This window comes from Oncorhynchus keta, unplaced genomic scaffold (assembly GCF_023373465.1).
Source record: "Oncorhynchus keta strain PuntledgeMale-10-30-2019 unplaced genomic scaffold, Oket_V2 Un_scaffold_4321_pilon_pilon, whole genome shotgun sequence".
NCBI classification, from domain to species: Eukaryota; Metazoa; Chordata; class Actinopteri; order Salmoniformes; family Salmonidae; genus Oncorhynchus; species Oncorhynchus keta.
In genome coordinates, this window is record NW_026290939.1 from 32654 (window position 1) to 48253 (window position 15600).

Here is a 15600-nt window from a genome sequence, read left to right on the forward strand (position 1 = left end):
GAGAGATTGCCGGTTTCAATGCAGAGCTACAGTGGGTTTTTTTCAGGGCCCATTTGATGAGATTTAAATTCATTCTGTGACGTTCCCAAATTCAGCCCCCCTACTGGGGGATGCAGTATTAGCAGAGCACTGTCTCCTCCCACACAGCTTCTCTCTTCTCGCTCTCTACTATCATCACATCACCCTCCTCTAGAACACTGCAGCTGTGGGTCTGTTCAGAACGCCGCAATGTTTCACAACGTTACACAAAGTTCGGATAGAAATGCATTGTCTAGATCAGACACAGTTCTCTGTCTGGTAGAATAGGGAATTAAGTCACCTCCTATTTCGTTGCATTTCTGTCGCTGTCAAAGTTCTGAACGCTTCACCTCACTGAATACAGCAGATCTATGGAACAATGAGCCAGTCTGGATGGAATGCCTACCGTCTTCCTGTCCACTCTGTTATCCTAGCAACAGTGGTCTGTGCCTTGGCCCCTCCCCACACCCACCATGACATGTGTTTCTGTCACGTCAGATGAAGGCTGCTCTGAAAGTGTCTCTGCACTCAGCAGGTGGATCCATTCTGCTCTTCAGTCTGTTAGAATTTACCAACTGTCTTGTTGTCATGGTAGATATGGAAGGGCTGTAGTGACGGTGTGGTGGAAGGGCTGTAGTGACGGTGTGGTGGAAGGGCTGTAGTGATGGTGTGGTGGAAGGGCTGTAGTGACTGTGTGGTGGAAGGGCTGTAGTGATGGAAGGGCTGTAGTGATGGAAGGGCTGTAGTGACGGTGTGATGGAAGGGCTGTAGTGATGGAAGGGCTGTAGTGATGGAAGGGCTGTAGTGATGGAAGGGCTGTAGTGATGGAAGGGCTGTAGTGATGGAAGGGCTGTAGTGATGGAAGGGCTGTAGTGATGGAAGGGCTGTAGTGATGGAAGGGCTGTAGTGGTGGAAGGGCTGTAGTGACGGTGTGGTGGAAGGGCTGTAGTGACGGTGTGGTGGAAGGGCTGTAGTGATGGAAGGGCTGTAGTGATGGAAGGGCTGTAGTGACGGTGTGATGGAAGGGCTGTAGTGATGGAAGGGCTGTAGTGATGGAAGGGCTGTAGTGATGGAAGGGCTGTAGTGATGGAAGGGCTGTAGTGACGGTGTGATGGAAGGGCTGTAGTGATGGAAGGGCTGTAGTGATGGAAGGGCTGTAGTGGTGGAAGGGCTGTAGTGGTGGAAGGGATGTAGTGACGGAAGGGCTGTGGTGACGGTGTGGTGGAAGGGCTGTAGTGATGGAAGGGCTGTAGTGACGGTGTGGTGGAAGGGCTGTAGTGACGGTGTGGTGGAAGGGCTGTAGTGATAGGCTCATGAGTCATAGTGTTGTCTCTGATTGGCCGGATAGAAAGGTCCTTTGACACACAGTCTGCGACTCAGCAGCTTCACACTTGTAGGGATTCATTGTCCTGCTGCCATTCCTGGACACACAGCAGGTTGATACACAGCAGAGTGAAGTCATTAACTCTTGAGCTTCGGTTGTTATTGTGTCAGATGGAATGACGTTAGTGATCTGGTGAGAGGGAGTCATCCATCGTCCTACGGATGTTCCATGTTCTGTAACTGATGTTGACGTCTGTGGCAAGCTAAATCGTCAGGAATGATTAATGATGTACGTTCGTTCTCCTGTTGGAAGCAAATAATGAAAGCCCATGAATACAGCAGCGAGTCACCACAGCAGTGTCCATTGGGGGAGTTACTTTGGTATCTGCTGGCCTGGGTTAGTCGGCCTGGGGGCATATGAGTGGACAGAGTAGGTCTCTCCAGAGCAGAGACGGTGAGCTGAGGACATGGATAAGCAGCACAGGGATAAGACGCCCAGCCTGACACGCCACAGCAGCACAGGGATAAGACGCCCAGCCTGACACGCCACAGCAGCACAGGGATAAGACGCCCAGCCTGACACGCCACAGCAGCACAGGGATAAGACGCCCAGCCTGACACGCCACAGCAGCACAGGGATAAGACGCCCAGCCTGACACGCCACAGCAGCACAGGGACAAGACGCCCAGCCTGACACGCCACAGCAGCACAGGGACAAGACGCCCAGCCTGACACGCCACAGCAGCACAGTCCTGAATGGAGAGGAGAGCGTCAGTCTGCTACATTTTGAAACGGACCATTGGTGTTTCTCAATGGACAAGTCGAGGTTTCAGTCCTTTTTCTTCTAATTGGAGCCTACTGAACACAACCCAGGTCTGGTCGACAGACGGACTGGCTCTTAGCAACGGCCCCTGAGTCTGCCTGAGTCTGCCTGAGTCTGCCTGAGTCTGCCTGAGTCTGCCTGAGTCTGCCTGAGTCTGCCTGAGTCTGCCTGAGTCTGCCTGAGTCTGCCTGAGTCTGCCTGAGTCTGCCTGAGTCTGCCTGACTTCCTGGCTCCATGTCTCCTCCCAGATGAATGAATACCTGCGAGGTGTGTTTTTAATACACTGCAGCAGTAGCATCAACAGCAATGCATCGAGGGCAAGTCAATTTCCGGACGGTGGTTGTCATAACTACCTTATGGAAATGAGGCTGGCCTGAATTTGAACAATGCACCTCTTCTGATGGTTATGGGAATACCCCAAGTGACGATCCAATGAGTGACTGAGTTTGACGGCAGTCATTTGTATTTAACATTTCCCAGTGCTGATGTATCTAGTCTACGCTGTTCTACTCAGACCTTCTCTTACCAGAGCCCTGACCACCAGACCAACAGCATGGAACATGATGTTCTACTCAGACCATCTCTTACCAGAGCCCTGACCACCAGACCAACAGCATGGAACATGATGTTCTACTCAGACCATCTCTTACCAGAGCCCTGACCACCAGACCAACAGCATGGAACATGATGTTCTACTCAGACCGTCTCTTACCAGAGCCCTGACCACCAGACCAACAGCATGGAACATGATGTTCTACTCAGACCATCTCTTACCAGAGCCCTGACCACCAGACCAACAGCATGGAACATGATGTTCTACTCAGACCGTCTCTTACCAGAGCCCTGACCACCAGACCAACAGCATGGAACATGATGTTCTACTCAGACCATCTCTTACCAGAGCCCTGACCACCAGACCAACAGCATGGAACATGATGTTCTACTCAGACCATCTCTTAGCAGAGCCCTGACCACCAGACCAACAGCATGGAACATGATGTTCTACTCAGACCATCTCTTACCAGAGCCCTGACCACCAGACCAACAGCATGGAACATGATGTTCTACTCAGACCATCTCTTACCAGAGCCCTGACCACCAGACCAACAGCATGGAACATGATGTTCTACTCAGACCATCTCTTAGCAGAGCCCTGACCACCAGACCAACAGCATGGAACATGATGTTCTACTCAGACCATCTCTTACCAGAGCCCTGACCACCAGACCAACAGCATGGAACATGATGTTCTACTCAGACCATCTCTTACCAGAGCCCTGACCACCAGACCAACAGCATGGAACATGATGTTCTACTCAGACCATCTCTTACCAGAGCCCTGACCACCAGACCAACAGCATGGAACATGATGTTCTACTCAGACCATCTCTTACCAGAGCCCTGACCACCAGACCAACAGCATGGAACATGATGTTCTACTCAGACCGTCTCTTACCAGAGCCCTGACCACCAGACCAACAGCATGGAACATGATGTTCTACTCAGACCGTCTCTTACCAGAGCCCTGACCACCAGACCAACAGCATGGAACATGATGTTCTACTCAGACCGTCTCTTACCAGAGCCCTGACCACCAGACCAACAGCATGGAACATGATGTTCTACTCAGACCATCTCTTACCAGAGCCCTGACCACCAGACCAACAGCATGGAACATGATGTTCTACTCAGACTGTCTCTTACCAGAGCCCTGACCACCAGACCAACAGCATGGAACATGATGTTCTACTGACCATCTCTTACCAGAGCCCTGACCACCAGCATAGAACATGATGTTCTACTCAGACCATCTCTTACCAGAGCCCTGACCACCAGACCAACAGCATGGAACATGATGTTCTACTCAGACCGTCTCTTACCAGAGCCCTGACCACCAGACCAACAGCATGGAACATGATGTTCTACTCAGACCATCTCTTACCAGAGCCCTGACCACCAGACCAACAGCATGGAACATGATGTTCTACTCAGACCATCTCTTACCAGAGCCCTGACCACCAGACCAACAGCATGGAACATGATGTTCTACTCAGACCATCTCTTACCAGAGCCCTGACCACCAGACCAACAGCATGGAACATGATGTTCTACTCAGACCATCTCTTACCAGAGCCCTGACCACCAGACCAACAGCATGGAACATGATGTTCTACTCAGACCATCTCTTACCAGAGCCCTGACCACCAGACCAACAGCATGGAACATGATGTTCTACTCAGACCATCTCTTACCAGAGCCCTGACCACCAGACCAACAGCATGGAACATGATGTTCTACTCAGACCATCTCTTAGCAGAGCCCTGACCACCAGACCAACAGCATGGAACATGATGTTCTACTCAGACCATCTCTTACCAGAGCCCTGACCACCAGACCAACAGCATGGAACATGATGTTCTACTCAGACCATCTCTTACCAGAGCCCTGACCACCAGACCAACAGCATGGAACATGATGTTCTACTCAGACCATCTCTTACCAGAGCCCTGACCACCAGACCAACAGCATGGAACATGATGTTCTACTCAGACCATCTCTTACCAGAGCCCTGACCACCAGACCAACAGCATGGAACATGATGTTCTACTCAGACCGTCTCTTACCAGAGCCCTGACCACCAGACCAACAGCATGGAACATGATGTTCTACTCAGACCGTCTCTTACCAGAGCCCTGACCACCAGACCAACAGCATGGAACATGATGTTCTACTCAGACCGTCTCTTACCAGAGCCCTGACCACCAGACCAACAGCATGGAACATGATGTTCTACTCAGACCATCTCTTACCAGAGCCCTGACCACCAGACCAACAGCATGGAACATGATGTTCTACTCAGACTATCTCTTACCAGAGCCCTGACCACCAGACCAACAGCATGGAACATGATGTTCTACTCAGACCATCTCTTACCAGAGCCCTGACCACCAGCATAGAACATGATGTTCTACTCAGACCATCTCTTACCAGAGCCCTGACCACCAGACCAACAGCATGGAACATGATGTTCTACTCAGACCGTCTCTTACCAGAGCCCTGACCACCAGACCAACAGCATGGAACATGATGTTCTACTCAGACCATCTCTTACCAGAGCCCTGACCACCAGACCAACAGCATGGAACATGATGTTCTACTCAGACCATCTCTTACCAGAGCCCTGACCACCAGACCAACAGCATGGAACATGATGTTCTACTCAGACCATCTCTTACCAGAGCCCTGACCACCAGACCAACAGCATGGAACATGATGTTCTACTCAGACCATCTCTTACCAGAGCCCTGACCACCAGACCAACAGCATGGAACATGATGTTCTACTCAGACCATCTCTTACCAGAGCCCTGACCACCAGACCAACAGCATGGAACATGATGTTCTACTCAGACCATCTCTTACCAGAGCCCTGACCACCAGACCAACAGCATGGAACATGATGTTCTACTCAGACCATCTCTTAGCAGAGCCCTGACCACCAGACCAACAGCATGGAACATGATGTCAGACCATCTCTACCAGAGCCCTGACCACCAGCATAGAACATGATGTTCCATCAGACCATCTTACCAGAGCCCTGACCACCAGACCAACAGCATGGAACATGATGTTCTACTCAGACCATCTCTTACCAGAGCCCTGACCACCAGACCAACAGCATGGAACATGATGTTCTACTCAGACCATCTCTTACCAGAGCCCTGACCACCAGACCAACAGCATGGAACATGATGTTCTACTCAGACCATCTCTTACCAGAGCCCTGACCACCAGACCAACAGCATGGAACATGATGTTCTACTCAGACCATCTCTTACCAGAGCCCTGACCACCAGACCAACAGCATGGAACATGATGTTCTACTCAGACCATCTCTTACCAGAGCCCTGACCACCAGACCAACAGCATGGAACATGATGTTCTACTCAGACCATCTCTTACCAGAGCCCTGACCACCAGACCAACAGCATGGAACATGATGTTCTACTCAGACCATCTCTTACCAGAGCCCTGACCACCAGACCAACAGCATGGAACATGATGTTCTACTCAGACCATCTCTTACCAGAGCCCTGACCACCAGACCAACAGCATGGAACATGATGTTCTACTCAGACCATCTCTTACCAGAGCCCTGACCACCAGACCAACAGCATGGAACATGATGTTCTACTCAGACCATCTCTTACCAGAGCCCTGACCACCAGACCAACAGCATGGAACATGATGTTCTACCGTCTCTTACCAGAGCCCTGACCACCAGACCCATCTCTCGACCATCTCCAGAGCCCTGACCACCAGACCAACAGCATGGAACATGATGTTCTACTCAGACCATCTCTTACCAGAGCCCTGACCACCAGACCAACAGCATGGAACATGATGTTCTACTCAGACCATCTCTTACCAGAGCCCTGACCACCAGACCAACAGCATGGAACATGATGTTCTACTCAGACCATCTCATACCAGAGCCCTGACCACCAGACCAACAGCATGGAACATGATGTTCTACTCAGACCATCTCTTACCAGAGCCCTGACCACCAGACCAACAGCATGGAACGTGATGTTCTACTCAGACCATCTCTTACCAGAGCCCTGACCACCAGCATAGAACATGATGTTCTACTCAGACCATCTCTTACCAGAGCCCTGACCACCAGACCAACAGCATGGAACATGATGTTCTACTCAGACCGTCTCTTACCAGAGCCCTGACCACCAGACCAACAGCATGGAACATGATGTTCTACTCAGACCATCTCTTACCAGAGCCCTGACCACCAGACCAACAGCATGGAACATGATGTTCTACTCAGACCATCTCTTACCAGAGCCCTGACCACCAGACCAACAGCATGGAACATGATGTTCTACTCAGACCATCTCTTACCAGAGCCCTGACCACCAGACCAACAGCATGGAACATGATGTTCTACTCAGACCATCTCTTACCAGAGCCCTGACCACCAGACCAACAGCATGGAACATGATGTTCTACTCAGACCATCTCTTAGCAGAGCCCTGACCACCAGACCAACAGCATGGAACATGATGTTCTACTCAGACCATCTCTTACCAGAGCCCTGACCACCAGACCAACAGCATGGAACATGATGTTCTACTCAGACCATCTCTTACCAGAGCCCTGACCACCAGACCAACAGCATGGAACATGATGTTCTACTCAGACCATCTCTTACCAGAGCCCTGACCACCAGACCAACAGCATGGAACATGATGTTCTACTCAGACCGTCTCTTACCAGAGCCCTGACCACCAGACCAACAGCATGGAACATGATGTTCTACTCAGACCATCTCTTACCAGAGCCCTGACCACCAGACCAACAGCATGGAACATGATGTTCTACTCAGACCATCTCTTACCAGAGCCCTGACCACCAGACCAACAGCATGGAACATGATGTTCTACTCAGACCATCTCTTACCAGAGCCCTGACCACCAGACCAACAGCATGGAACATGATGTTCTACTCAGACCATCTCATACCAGAGCCCTGACCACCAGACCAACAGCATGGAACATGATGTTCTACTCAGACCATCTCTTACCAGAGCCCTGACCACCAGACCAACAGCATGGAACATGATGTTCTACTCAGACCATCTCTTACCAGAGCCCTGACCACCAGACCAACAGCATGGAACATGATGTTCTACTCAGACCATCTCTTACCAGAGCCCTGACCACCAGACCAACAGCATGGAACATGGATGTTCTGGGTTCTAAACAGGAGGCTGTAACAGTTGTTCCTGAAATGAAACATGTTGGTTCTCATCCCGAGCACCACTGGGTCTTAGTCACCGTTGTGAATAAAAATGGGTTTTCCACAGCAATCTTTGAACAGTTTGAAGAGCGGCAGTTAGTGAAATGTGATATTTGATCGTTTTCTCCTGATTTAGAGAAGTGATAACTGATCCAAGGTCAGGCAGTCCACTGTGGAACTGATTTGTATCTTCATTTTGGAGCAAAAAGCTACATTATCCACCATTCATCACACAAAGCCTACTCTTCTATTAAAGTCCTCCTAGCATCACTTACCTGCTGTCCTGTCCAATCAGATTCTATCAGCTCAGTCACTGCTGAATGTCGGAACACATCGGCCCTTATAAAAGTGTTCTATTGCAGAACCAAAAGACTACGATGTTTGTTATGGGGAGGCAGCGTAGCCTAGTGGTTAGAGTGGAGGGACGGCAGGTAGCCTAGTGGTTAGAGTGGAGGGACGGCAGGTAGCCTAGTGGTTAGAGTGGAGGGACGGCAGGTAGCCTAGTGGTTAGAGTGGAGGGACGGCAGGTAGCCTAGTGGTTAGAGTGGAGGGACGGCAGGTAGCCTAGTGGTTAGAGTGGAGGGACGGCAGGTAGCCTAGTGGTTAGAGTGGAGGGACGGCAGGTAGCCTAGTGGTTAGAGTGGAGGGACGGCAGGTAGCCTAGTGGTTAGAGTGGAGGGACGGCAGGTAGCCTAGTGGTTAGAGTGGAGGGACGGCAGGTAGCCTAGTGGTTAGAGTGGAGGGACGGCAGGTAGCCTAGTGGTTAGAGTGGAGGGACGGCAGGTAGCCTAGTGGTTAGAGTGGAGGGACGGCAGGTAGCCTAGTGGTTAGAGCGGAGGGACGGCAGGTAGCCTAGTGGTTAGAGCGGAGGGACGGCAGGTAGCCTAGTGGTTAGAGCGGAGGGACGGCAGCGTAGCCTAGTGGTTAGAGCGGAGGGACGGCAGCGTAGCCTAGTGGTTAGAGCGTAGGGACGGCAGCGTAGCCTAGTGGTTAGAGCGTAGGGACGGCAGGTAGCCTAGTGGTTAGAGCGTAGGGACGGCAGGTAGCCTAGTGGTTAGAGCGTAGGGACGGCAGGTAGCCTAGTGGTTAGAGCGTAGGGACGGCAGCGTAGCCTAGTGGTTAGAGCGGAGGGACGGCAGCGTAGCCTAGTGGTTAGAGCGGAGGGACGGCAGCGTAGCCTAGTGGTTAGAGCGGAGGGACGGCAGGTAGCCTAGTGGTTAGAGCGGAGGGACGGCAGGTAGCCTAGTGGTTAGAGCGGAGGGACGGCAGGTAGCCTAGTGGTTAGAGCGGAGGGACGGCAGGTAGCCTAGTGGTTAGAGTGGAGGGACGGCAGGTAGCCTAGTGGTTAGAGTGGAGGGACGGCAGGTAGCCTAGTGGTTAGAGTGGAGGGACGGCAGGTAGCCTAGTGGTTAGAGTGGAGGGACGGCAGGTAGCCTAGTGGTTAGAGTGGAGGGACGGCAGGTAGCCTAGTGGTTAGAGCGGAGGGACGGCAGGTAGCCTAGTGGTTAGAGCGGAGGGACGGCAGGTAGCCTAGTGGTTAGAGCGGAGGGACGGCAGCGTAGCCTAGTGGTTAGAGCGGAGGGACGGCAGCGTAGCCTAGTGGTTAGAGCGTAGGGACGGCAGCGTAGCCTAGTGGTTAGAGCGTAGGGACGGCAGGTAGCCTAGTGGTTAGAGCGTAGGGACGGCAGGTAGCCTAGTGGTTAGAGCGTAGGGACGGCAGGTAGCCTAGTGGTTAGAGCGTAGGGACGGCAGGTAGCCTAGTGGTTAGAGCGTAGGGACGGCAGCGTAGCCTAGTGGTTAGAGCGTAGGGACGGCAGCGTAGCCTAGTGGTTAGAGCGCAGGGACGGCAGGTAGCCTAGTGGTTAGAGCGCAGGGACGGCAGGTAGCCTAGTGGTTAGAGCGTAGGGACGGCAGGTAGCCTAGTGGTTAGAGCGTAGGGACGGCAGGTAGCCTAGTGGTTAGAGCGTAGGGACGGCAGGTAGCCTAGTGGTTAGAGCGTAGGGACGGCAGGTAGCCTAGTGGTTAGAGCGTAGGGACGGCAGGTAGCCTAGTGGTTAGAGCGTAGGGACGGCAGGTAGCCTAGTGGTTAGAGCGTAGGGACGGCAGGTAGCCTAGTGGTTAGAGCTTTGGACTAGTAACTGGAAGGTTGCGAGTTCAAACCCCCGAGCTGACAAGGTACAAATCTGTTGTTCTGCCCCTGAAGAGGCAGTTAACCCACTGTTCTCAGGCTGTCATTGAAAATAAGAATGTGTTCTTAACTGACGTGCCTGGTTATCGCTCTCTTGAATTAGCTCCTCTATCGTTTCATAAAAAAACAAATGCTCAGGGAAATGAAATCCATGTACTGTATTATATTGCATCCTTAAGGCTTCTCTGAAGTTTTCACATCTGTTACCTTGGAGCCGATTCTGTTTTGGTGCGTTGTCAGATTTAGCTACAGTATGTGTTGCACCAACATGGAGCTGTCTTGGCTTTGGGTGTATGTACTACTGGCTTTAGGCCTTTAATGTAGACTGTACTATTTTCACTATGTTTTACAAATCTTTTGAGAGTATTTTAACTTTTTGTATTGTCTGTTGGTTTGGCAATGCCACTGTCAACCAGACAAATATGTTGAGAAGGATTATCAACACAGCAAGCAAGGTACTAGGAGTCAAACAGAGGCCTGGATGAGATCTTTTAAGGTCAGGTCCCTCCGTAAGGCTCACAAAATCATTTTAGACCCAAGCCACCCCCTGTACCTGGACTTTGAACTAGTCCCCTCTGGGTGCAGGTATAGGACACCCCTCAGCAGGGAAAACACAACTAGACAATCATTTGTGCCAGGCGTGATATCCCTCCTAAGTAGCTCGGGCTGATGTTCCCATCGACTCCGCGAGGCCAGCGGGCCGATGTTCCCATCGACTCCGCGAGGCCAGCGGGCTAGTCTTTTAAATGTTTTATATTAACCCATTTAAACACCACTTTAAATGTTGACATGACACTGCAACACAGTTTCCCCATGGGGGTCCTAAAGATGCACTTTGTGGAAAAATCACTATTTCCTGGTTGCTAAAATTCAAGGGAGACAGTTACATGTGTAATCTGCTACTAGGGAGACTGTTACATGTGTAATCTGCTACTAGGGAGACTGTTACATGTGTAATCTGCTACTGGGGAGACTGTTACATGTGTAATCTGCTACTAGGGAGACTGTTACATGTGTAATCTGCTACTAGGGAGACAGTTACATATTGCATCTAACAGAGAGATGACATGTGTAATCTGCTACTAGGGAGACAGTTACATATTGCATCTAACAGAGAGATGACATATGTAATCTGCTACTAGGGAGACTGTTACATATTGCATCTAACAGAGAGATGACATGTGTAATCTGCTACTAGGGAGACTGTTACATGTGTAATCTGCTACTAGGGAGACAGTTACATGTGTAATCTGCTACTAGGGAGACAGTTACATGTGTAATCTGCTACTAGGGAGACAGTTACATGTGTAATCTGCTACTAGGGAGACAGTTACATGTGTAATCTGCTACTAGGGAGACAGTTACATGTGTAATCTGCTACTAGGGAGACAGTTACATGTGTAATCTGCTACTAGGGAGACAGTTACATGTGTAATCTGCTACTAGGGAGACAGTTACATGTGTAATCTGCTACTAGGGAGACGGTTACATGTGTAATCTGCTACTAGGGAGACAGTTACATGTGTAATCTGCTACTAGGGAGACGGTTACATGTGTAATCTGCTACTAGGGAGACTGTTACATGTGTAATCTGCTACTAGGGAGACAGTTACATGTGTAATCTGCTACTAGGGAGACAGTTACATGTGTAATCTGCTACTAGGGAGACAGTTACATGTGTAATCTGCTACTAGGGAGACAGTTACATGTGTAATCTGCTACTAGGGAGACAGTTACATATAGCATCTGTAACAGAGAGATGACATATGTAATCTGCTACTAGGTAGACAGTTACATGTGTAATCTGCTACTAGGTAGACAGTTACATGTGTAATCTGCTACTAGGGAGACAGTTACATGTGTAATCTGCTACTAGGGAGACAGTTACATGTGTAATCTGCTACTAGGGAGACAGTTACATGTGTAATCTGCTACTAGGGAGACAGTTACAAATGTAATCTGCTACTAGGGAGACAGTTACATGTGTAATCTGCTACTAGAGACAGTTACATGTGTAATCTGCTACTAGGGAGACAGTTACATGTGTAATCTGCTACTAGGGAGACAGTTACATGTGTAATCTGCTACTAGGGAGACGGTTACATGTGTAATCTGCTACTAGGGAGACGGTTACATGTGTAATCTGCTACTAGAGAGACGGTTACATGTGTAATCTGCTACTAGGGAGACGGTTACATGTGTAATCTGCTACTAGGGAGACAGTTACATGTGTAATCTGCTACTAGGGAGACAGTTACATGTGTAATCTGCTACTAGGGAGACAGTTACATGTGTAATCTGCTACTAGGGAGACAGTTACATGTGTAATCTGCTACTAGGGAGACAGTTACATGTGTAATCTGCTACTAGGGAGACAGTTACATATGTAATCTGCTACTAGGGAGACGGGATCGGAGGCAGTTTAGGGTTTCCAGGATTACCGTCATTGAGTTTGAAATGCTTGTTTTGTCACAGAAGGGCCAAGCTCGGCCCTGTGACAGAGGGATGGAGAACAATGACTAAGAATATGTACACTGGTTTAGGGACATTTTCATTGCAGAGTTAGGCCTTATTACCATGGCCATTTATGTTAAGTAGAGAACAGGAAGAAAAGTGATGCTGACTATTGAACCAGCGGTGTGGGCTTTTAATATGGTCTGTTTTCAGGTTATTGCAGGATTGTCCTTGTTTCTTTTAATTTCTCCTTTCTCTCTCTCCCTCAGATTGGGTGATCTGGGATGAAGTCTCATGAATTCCCTCATTGGAGCTGACATTAACAGTCAGCTGGAACAAGTGCATATTCTTCACAAGACCGAAACATCCCCTCGTTTTCCCTACGACGTCCGTCTAACAGTCCCAGGTGACTTACGCACGCCATGGCCAGCCGAAGGAAGACCACGACCCCTTGTAGAGCTGATGCTGTTTTTCGAGGTGATGACATGATGGGGCAAGAGGATCCAGGTGAGATGGAGATGGAGGTGGAGGTATCGGCGAAGGACAAAAAAAGCACAGTGGTGAATGGATCCACAGAGATGCTTCCTGGAGAGGACTGGAGCTCCGGGACAGAGCCTAGTGGTTCACGTCAGGAGTCGCCGGCCCCTGAGAAACCTAATGCGGTGGATTCAAGGCCTCCGAGGAAGCAGCAGGGAGGCTATGAATGCAAGTACTGTCCGTTCTCTACGCAGAACCTGAATGAGTTCAAGGAACACGTGGACTCCAATCACCCCAATGTCATTCTCAACCCGCTCTACCTGTGTGCTGTGTGCAACTTCAACACAAAGAAGTTTGACACCTTGACAGAGCACAACGAGAGGTGTCATCCAGGGGAGAGCAACTTCAAGTTCAAGAGAATCAAGCTGAACAATCAGACCATCCTAGAGCAGTCGATAGAAGGAGCAGGCAACGCTGTGGTCTGTGATTCAACCAACGGCATTCAGACGGGAGAAGACTTCGCCACTTTCCCCCTGAGCAAATCCACCACGGTGAAGATTAGTAAGCCAAAAACAGACAACAAACGGTTATTCACAGAAAGTCAACCGGACAGACTCGACCACGAGCTCCCCAGAAAGCAGATCGCCGCCGTGAATGTGACCGGGACCGTGATCATCCCAGAAGCGACCCTAAAAGATGGCGTCTCTCATATCATGCCTTCTCTTCAGCGCCCGCCTAACTACAACTTAGTACCAAAAATCGCTGTCCCTTTGAACACCTCCAAGTACAACCCTTCACTGGACAGTAACATGACACTCATCACATCCTTCACCAAGTTCCCGTACCCGACCCAAGCGGAGCTGTCCTGGCTTACCGTTGCCTCCAAGCACCCCGAGGAACAGATCAAGGTGTGGTTCACCCTCCAGAGACTGAAGCAAGGCATCAGCTGGTCCCCTGAAGAGGTGGAAGAAGCTCGGAAGAAGATGTTCAACGGCACCATCCAGTCGGTCCCACAGACCACCTTCACCGTGCTGAGCGGCGCCCAGATGGCTCAGTCCACCAAAGGACAACAGTCCCTAGTTCAATCCGTCCCCTTCAACCTCCTGGGACAGACCAGTTATGTGTTGACGCCGGTTGCGAACGGCTCAGCTGTCAGTTGTTCTCCCATCACACTAACCATGGCAAACCAGGTCGTACAGTCAGTCAAGCGACCCTTGGTAGCTCCAGTAGTGGCCGCTTCAGAGATAAAACGTCCCTCCATAATCCAGACCATTCAGGCACCTACACCTAGACTGGTGGCTTCGCCTAAACCCAGCTTCACTTCAGACGCCAATAAAACCCCGGATCAGATTGCTGTACTGAAAGCGAGTTACACCCAGTGCCAGTTCCCTGAAGAGGAGGAAGTGTACCGCCTCATTGAGTCCACCGGCCTCTCTAGAGGAGAAATCAAGAAGTGGTTCAGTGAGCAACGACTCCTCAATCACAAGGTGACGCCACAGGTGATCAAGATTGAGCCCCAGGCATTGAAAGACAGTCAGCCCAAAAAGGCTGTCCCCACCCAGTTTCCTCTCCTGGAGAGGCTCAAAGGCAAATCCTCTGAGCAGCTCAAGATGCTAGAGGAGAGTTTTCAGAGGACCAGCTCCCCCACTGAAATTGACGTTGACAACCTCGTTGTGGACACAAGGCTCTCCAAGACTGAGATCGACTGCTGGTTCTCAGAGCGCAGAGCACTGCGGGACAACTTGGAGCAAGCCCTGGCAAACTCCATGTGTCCGAAGAGCCTTGAGGAGCAACGAGGGATACTGAATTGTGTTTACGAACAGGACAGCAAAGTCCGGTGCTCACCTCTTCCCATCGTCACCACTTCCACCAGTCCTGAGCCCATCGACAGGAAATCCCAAGGGCTTCTCAAAGAGGTGTTCACTCAGACCCAGTGGCCGTCGCCAGAAGAGTACAGCCAGCTGGAGGGACAGACGGGTTTGTCTCGCACAGAGATTGTCCGCTGGTTCAAGGAAAACCGATCCGCCCTGAAGAACGGAACCTTGGACTGGATGGACCAGTTCCACAAAGTCAACGGCAAAGCAGGACAGAACGGTCAGAGCTCGTCAGGCATCACTGAACGACCCCCAAGCAGCATTCTCCAGCAGCACTTCACAGAAGCCAAGACCACGCTGCTTTCAGCAGAGGACGCAGAGAAGCTTCCTTTGCAGTCGAAACTCATCAACCAGGACATAGTCCAGTGGTTTACCAGTAAGCTGGGCCAGAGTATGACAGACATCAGCAGGGGCAGGGACCAACATGGACAGGCCAACGTGGACAGAAGCAGATGGGTGAAGGTGACCATGGCTGTAGGGGACGAGACTAAAGGTGCTTTGGAGAACCAGAAGATCGGCTCGGAAGCAGAGGTGCTGATGGGAGACCAACCTGGTCGGGTGACTGGATGAGAAGAGCATGGTGAGTAGTCTATGATAAGCTACTGTCCTGCAAGTTTACAATTCCTGTGA

At 50.6% G+C, this 15600-nt stretch overlaps 1 protein-coding gene across 2 annotated transcripts in view; it reads left to right on the forward strand.

Annotated features, from left to right (window-relative positions):
- zhx2a (zinc fingers and homeoboxes 2a) overlaps positions 1–15600 on the forward strand; it is a 32657-nt gene that overhangs the window by 15695 nt on the left and 1362 nt on the right. For both annotated transcript variants that reach the window (XM_052516400.1, XM_052516399.1), the window contains exon 2: positions 12889–15550. In XM_052516400.1, the coding sequence (XP_052372360.1) occupies positions 13042–15540 (2499 nt within the window). In that variant the 5' untranslated portion in view covers positions 12889–13041 and the 3' untranslated portion in view covers positions 15541–15550. The remainder of the gene's footprint in view (positions 1–12888; positions 15551–15600) is intronic.